Raw genomic sequence first — 7,524 nt, forward strand, 5'->3', positions numbered from 1 at the left:
ATCTCAATTTAAATTAGACGGCATTTTCTTGTATTAACCGTCGTGTGTATTCCTTACCACGACGGTACGTTTGTGCAATATTTCATTTTGTACAAGCTGTCTTATCTATATTTCTTTATTTCTTAAAACAGAAATCCAAGGATGCAAAACAGCAAGCTGACATGGTAAATTCTCTGAAATTTGAAATACTCTCTCTCTCTCTCTCTCTCTCTCTCTATCTGCAATTGATGTTATATGCATTTCTGCTAACACATGCTTTTAAGTTTGTAAATGCATTTGTTAATTTTGGAGGGCTCTGTTTTATACCGACGTAATAAAGTCATAAGACGACAGTTTTTCATAACCGTCGTTTTAACTTCATATTATGTCTGTTTTTTAAATAAACCATTATTGGCATTCTAGTACCACGATGGTATTGTGGATTCAAATAGTGTCATTTTTTTTTTCAATCTTTCTTCACTCACTCTGTTCCACTCTCTCTCTCTTTCTCTCTCTTTCTCTCTCTCTATCTACATTTCATGTTATTTGTACTTCTGCTAAAGCATGCTTTTAAATTGATATTGGCAATTGTTAATTTTCTAGGGCTCTGTTTTTTACCAACGTAATTGATACATACGACGACGATTTTCACTTGTCGTCATGGTTATTTAATTTTCACATCATTTTTTTATCTTCCCCGTCGTTTTATCTCGATTACCATGTCGTTTAAGTTTGTGTAGTTTACTCTTGTTTTTTCACTTCTCTATTATATATCTTTCCTTATTTCTTCAAGCAGAAAGACAAGTGCTTGGACGTTTCTGAGAAGGAACAACAAGCACCAGATTACTCAAACCTAGTCTTGCCATCTTCTTTACAAGGTTATATGGAGACGACATTAAAGGTTCATGAGAAAGCTATGATATTTACAATTGAGAAGGAGGTGTTTGGTTTTGAGCGTCAAACCTTCATCTTGATTGAAGATATTACACAGTTTGTAGCCATGGATGAAATTGGGGCTACTGTGGTTGCTGTATACATGAGGTTTGTCCTTATCAACTCATTGTCATTTCACACTCTCCTTTCTTTAAAAAAATTAGAAAACTCATGACATCATTTTATATATGTAGGTGCCTATTTGATGTATTGAAAATAGCAAATATGGTGAACATGGTTGGCTTTGTTGACCCCGCTCAAGTTAGTGCTAACTCTGTTTCATTAACTCAAAGATCACTTTTGTTAGCCAATCGACTTTAAAAGACAGATGGGGAACATATTTTCTTTATGCCTTACAATCCAGGGTACGTTAGTCAACATGATTTTCTTTGTATGATGTAGTGTATATAAAATTGTTTAAACTCTATATTTATTTTGTGTAGCCGTCATTGGGTTTTGCTTATTGTGAGACCAAAGAGGGAGACTGTGTATTTTCTAGATCCACTGCCCGGAAATCGAGTGGTTGATGACGAGTGCAAAAACATAGTGAACACGTAAGTTGATCTACTCAAGTGCAATGTGTGTTTGTAGCCTTTTTTTTTTTTTTTTTTTTTTTTGAAATAACACTTTGTTGTCATGAAACAGTGCTATCAAGATGTATAATTCACACATAGGCAGACAAGGCCGTAAAGCACCTATTTAGAAAACTCTACAAGGCACACCAAAGCAACTCAACAGTGTAGAGTGTGGCTATTATGTCATGCGCTTTATGAGAGACATCATCACAGATCCTTCTTTGGAGTTTGAGAAGAAGGTAAATGGAAAACTTTAGGATTTTAATTTATGTGGACGACGGAAAATAGAATTATCGTCGTTTGAATCGATATACCACGACGGTAATTCTATTTACTCTGACACAGATCCTTCAAAACCAGTCATGAATGCTAAATAATGATGTTTTATTGATTGCAGTTTGAAAAGGGCAAAGATTAGGCACTATACCCCCAAGAAGCCATTGAAGAAGTGAGGAAAGAATGGGTAGATTTTGTTTGCCTTCATATGGAGTAGAGGACTTTTACAAACAATTATGAAAAATGTACATTTTGTTTGTTTAGAATAGACAATTTTTTGTACAGGGTTTAAAGTATAATGTATATGTTTTTTTTGGCTGTCAATAAAAATTGGTTTTCAGTTTTAAAAACTAAAGTAACTCCGTAAACCATCGTCTGAAGACCCTTCCAATGACATAATAGTTTCAACAACAGACGTCTTACGAAACTTGAAAATAAACAAATGATGGTAAATTCAATAAATGACATGTAAACTCCTATAACACGACGGTAAATTCAATAAAGACAATAAACGACGTTGCTAACACAAAAAGAGCCATGAAGCAAATACCACATCGATAACTTGATAACAAACGATGTCTTATGCAATTTCAACGACATCCCTTTTAATAACCGTCGTCTGGTCAAATACTTACAACGACGTTGTTTTATTTACATGACGTATATAGGCCTGACGTCTTATATTTTATTTAGTGGCAATTTTGACTTATTTTCTGATGTTTGAACTTCGCTACAATGTCCGTTTATTTATAAGTTGTGTGACATCTATGCTCTTTACCCCGTCGGTTAATACCATAGGCGACATACGATAATCAAAACAACGTCCTAATCTTGTGACGTCATACATTATTTACAACGTCGGTATCTGTATAAATACCGAAATTTAACATGCAGACAACGTCGGTATATGGATTTAAAACCGACGTGGTTTGTTGCGTTTATAACAATTTTTTATTGACCTTAATTAATTATATTCGTAATAAATTTGTAAAATTTCCAAAAAAAATACACCACAACTCCTATGCAGTCATTAAGATATTTTCTTTGTCCTAAAGCTTTTAAAAATGTAATTTGAGTTATAAAAATGAAAATGTCCACATAAACAAATAAATCACAACATCCCTTATAGTTTCTTCAAACAATCATATGGCTTGTGTCATTCATTGGTGGGGATATATACATATATATATATTTTTTTATAAATACTGGTTTTAGCAATCTAATTTAGACAACATTGTTGTAAGGAGTCCGTAGCAATTTTCGGTTTATTTTTCTCAAACATTTGTATTTTTTTACAATTAAAAAAAATTATTATTTAGGGTTTAGGAATTAGGGTTAGGGTTTAGGGTTCATGGTTTCGTATATGACCACCCTAAACCCTAAACATTTTTTAAAATTTTGTTTTACAAATTTATAATTTAATGTTTAGGGTTTAGGGTTTAGTATGATGCCAGGGTTGTATTTTTTTTTTCTATCCCTTGCTCACACGCGTTCGAATCCCATCGAATCCAAATCCCAGGAATATTATTTAGTGGATTCGATGTCGGTTTTATGTTTTACCGACGTCTTACTGCTTTACGACGTCGATGTTTAGCGCGCTTTCTAAAAATTTCACCGCGACCTAAAATTTTCAGATTTCGCTCTAAGTCTACATTTCGTTCTCTCACTTCAACTCTAACATTTTGTTCTCTCACTTCAACTCTATTCCAAGGAGGCCATAATCTGTCGAATCCAAGGAGGCCATAATCTGTGAGCTCTGTCTGCTTGTAAGTACAAACCCTATTATCCTGCTTCTTAATTCATTGGTTGATATTCAGTTCTGGGTTCTGAAGTACAAACATACAGGGTTTAGGGAATGGATTTAGATATATGTTTAGGGTTTAGATATATTCAGTTCTGGGTTTTGAAGTACAATCATAGACTGCATTGTTGGGTTTTAGATATATGTTTTGCGATCTTTTAATGTTTTTGTAGGTATGTTCTTCATCAATCTCTGTTGTTACGAATAGGGAATGGCTTTAATATTTGCATGCTTTTCATAAAAATTCAATGTTATGGGTTGTTAACATATGTTGAGTTCTTGGAAATGGTCTGAATAAAAGAAGACTTAGCCTCCTTTTCTTTAATTTGACGACGATTTTTCTTAAAAATCGTCGTCTTTATTTATCTACAAGGCGGTGTTTTTAACTATCGTCGTCTGTATTGCTGTTTTCAGAATCATTGTTTAATAGCTTCAAACGTCGGGTTTTTCAAAAATCGACGTCTGTATAAGTATAAAACGTCGGATGTTTTAAATAACCGTCGTCTTTATGTTAAATTACTTTCTATCAAAGTAATTATATAATCTGCTATAGTGATGGTCATTGCTTGTCTTTTCACCTTATTATAAATAATAGGGTATTTTTTCGAAGATGGATAAGTCATGGATGCACGCAGATAGAAGATCGAAGGCATATGAGTTAGGGGTGGAAGCATTTTTGAAATTTTCAATAGAAAATCTTCTAACCATAACACATATTCACTGTCCATGTGTTAAATGTGGGAATGTTCGATTGTTTGGGGTTGGAATTATAAAGGACCACTTATACTTTAATGGAGTTGACCAAAGTTATAAGAATTTGACATTTCACGGAGAACCTTGGCAAGTAACTACTAATGCTAGTAGAAATGTGGAAGAAGATGATGAACATAGTAGGTACAGTTTTGTGTCTAAAAAAATAGAGATGGATGATAATGATTTAGGCAATTTTGGATCCGATCCTTATGAGTTCGCCAATGTGATTAGCGATGGAGATCAACCCTTGTACCCTAGTTGTAGTAAGTACACCAAGTTGTCGGCATTAGTGAAGTTATATAATTTGAAGTCAAAACATGGGATGAGTAATGTCTGTTTTACAGAATTGTTGATACTTCAAGGAGAATTGCTTCCAGAAGGAAATACAATACCTTCCTCTATGCATGAGGCAAAAAAGACTTTGTGTGCATTGGGGCTGAGTTATGAGAAAATCCACACATGCCCTGATGATTGCATCTTGTATAGGAAGGAGTATGAACATTCAACTCATTGTTCTACTTGTGGAATCTCAAGATGGAAGGAAGGCAAAGATTCAATCTTGAAAGAGGGTGTCCCGGCAAAGGTAGTGTAGTATTTTCCACCAATTCCAAGATTTAAAAAGATGTTTCAATCACGCAAGACAGCTAAGAGTTTGACTTGGCATGCTGATAGAAAAGCAATTGGAGGTCAGATGTCTCATCCGGCTGATTCTCCCTATTGGAAACTCATTGATGATAAATGACCCGAGTTTGGTAATGAGCCGAGAAACTTGAGATTGGCTATCTCATTTGATGGATTCAATCCCCACAGTTCTTCAAGTACCAGATACAGTTGATGGCCAATTATCTTAGTTACATATAATCTCCCACCATGGCTATGCATGAAACGAAAGTTCATGATGTTGACCTTATTGATTTTCGGTCCGAAACAACCCGAAAATGATATAGACATCTACTTAGAGCCTTTGATTGATGATTTAAAATCTTTGTGGGATGGGATTAAAGGAGTGTATGATGCTCATATAGGAGAATACTTTACACAAAGCTGCATTATTGTGGACAATTAATGATTTTCTCGCTTTTGAAAACTTATCTGGTTGTATTGTAAAAAGATATATAGCTTGTCCAATATGCGGTGATGATACACCTAGTCATAGGTTGAAAAATGGCCGCAAAATATGTTACATCAGGCATAGAAAATGGTTACCAATATATCATCCATATCGGAGGCAACGTGCAACTTTTAATGGAAAACCTGAATATGACACGCCTCCAAAGCCATTAATCGGAGAAGAAGTGTTACAAATGGTTGAAGGTATTAATTATAAATGGGGCTGGAAAAAAGAGGGAAGGTGGAAGTGAAAATGATGGTGACAGAGTTTGTTGAAAGAAGAAGTCAAAATTCTTTGATTTCTAGTACTAGAAATACCTTCCTGTGAGGCATACCCTTGATGTTATGCACATCAAGAAAAATGTTTGCGATAGTATCATTGGTACGTTGTTGAAGATCCCTGAAAAAAATAAAGATGGGATTGCTGCTCGTTTGGATTTATTGAACATGGGGGTCAAGACTGATTTGCAACCCGAGTATGGAGAAAAATGTACTTGCTTACCTCTAGGGCCTTGAAATTTGTTAAGAGCAGAGAAGAGAGCGGTTTGCAATTGTTTCTATGGTATGCAAGTCCCTGAAGGTTACTCTTCAAATATTAAAAATCTTGTATCTTTACAAGATTCAAGACTTCTTGGGCTTAAATCACATGATTGTCATACCTTGATGCAACAATTGCTCCCTGTGGCAATTCGTTCTGTTCTAAAGAAGCCTGCAAGGTATGTAATAACTCGATTGTGCTTCTTCTTTAATCCTATATGTGCAAAGATGGTAGATGTTTCCAAGCTAGATAAGTTGGAAGTAACTTTGTGTTTACTTGAGAAGTACTTTTCCCCTTCATTCTTCGATATCATGGTTCTTCTAGTAGTACATCTTGTCAGAGAGGTTCGTCTATATGGGCCAGTTTATTTTAGATGGATGTATATGTTTGAAAAATATATGAAAGTGCTAAAGGGGTATGTTCAGAACCGTAATCATCTTGAAGGTTGCATTGCTGAGCGGTATATAGCTGAAGAAGCTGTGGAGTTTTGCACCGAGCATTTATCTGATGTTAGTATAGTTGGAGTGCCATCAAGTCAGAAGATGGGACTTTCAAAGCCCTTATCAGGTTGCATAGTGAGTTTAGTTGATCGGGACTTGTTGAATCAGGCACATCTATATGTCTCGGAGAATACGGAGGAAGTTCTACCTTATATTGAGTATGAGTTTTATTCTTAAGTAGTCATTTGCATTAAGATATGATTCATTTGCAGGTTCAAAGTCAACTTAATGGGAAGACAATAATGATGTATCAGAAAATTTGAGGTGGCTAGCAGCTGGTCCAAGCATGACAATGCAATCATATAGGAGCTATCTTATCAAAGGTATTAAATTTAACACCAAGGCACAAAATGATATGCATGCAGATCAAAATAGTGGAGTTTATTTACTTGCACATACTATGCAAGTTGCTAGTGCCAAGGATAAGAACCTAATTGTCTCAAATATGGGTTTTTTTATGGTGTCATTCAAGATATTTGAGACCTTGATTACCAAAAGTTTACAATCACAATGTTTAGGTGTGATTGGATAGATAACACTTCTAGCCTTGTAGTTGACGAACTTGGATTTACCCTTGTAGATTTGACTAAAATTGGACATAGGAATGACCAATTTGTTATGGCTTCTCAAGTCAAACAAGTATTTTTTGTTGATGACCCAATGCATCATGGTTGGTTAGTAGTGTTATCAATGCCTAATAGAGAATATAATGATGTTATTGGTGATAATGTCTTAGGTGATGTGAGAATTGAGTGTGAGCCATTTACTAGAGGGATGCCAAATATTGACACATTTGATGAACTAGCCGGTGAGTTTGGGAGTCAAAATATTCGAGATGGGTGTGAAGATATATGGATTGAATGATGCTTGTAATTTATGACATTACTTACCCTCTAAATGGTTGTATATGACATTAATTTTGTAAGAAATTGTATTGCATTTTTTTCACTTTCATTATACAGGGTTTGGGCTCAAAGCTTTCAGTACAAAAAAATCTGGTTCAAGTACCAAAATACGACTGTCCTGTTAACATTATTGCAAAAATAGATGTCATAATAG

At 34.8% G+C, this 7,524-nt stretch overlaps 1 protein-coding gene across 1 annotated transcript; it reads left to right on the forward strand.

Moving 5' to 3' along the window:
- Positions 1-5,709: 5,709 nt before the first annotated feature.
- On the forward strand, positions 5,710-6,642 carry LOC148920723 (uncharacterized). Its single transcript, XM_089046940.1, has one exon. The coding sequence runs from the start codon at positions 5,992-5,994 to the stop codon at positions 6,640-6,642; it is 651 nt and encodes a 216-aa protein (XP_088903066.1). The 5' UTR covers positions 5,710-5,991.
- The last annotated feature ends 882 nt before the right edge of the window (positions 6,643-7,524 follow it).

This window comes from Prunus mume, linkage group LG1 (assembly GCF_029339155.1).
Source record: "Prunus mume cultivar Tortuosa linkage group LG1, ASM2933915v1, whole genome shotgun sequence".
NCBI classification, from domain to species: domain Eukaryota; kingdom Viridiplantae; phylum Streptophyta; class Magnoliopsida; order Rosales; family Rosaceae; genus Prunus; species Prunus mume.

Excerpts from the sequence above, each read along its gene's own strand:
- LOC148920723 (XM_089046940.1), top strand. The coding sequence starts at position 5,992 with ATGCAAGTCCCTGAAGGTTACTCTTCAAATATTAAAAATCTTGTATCT.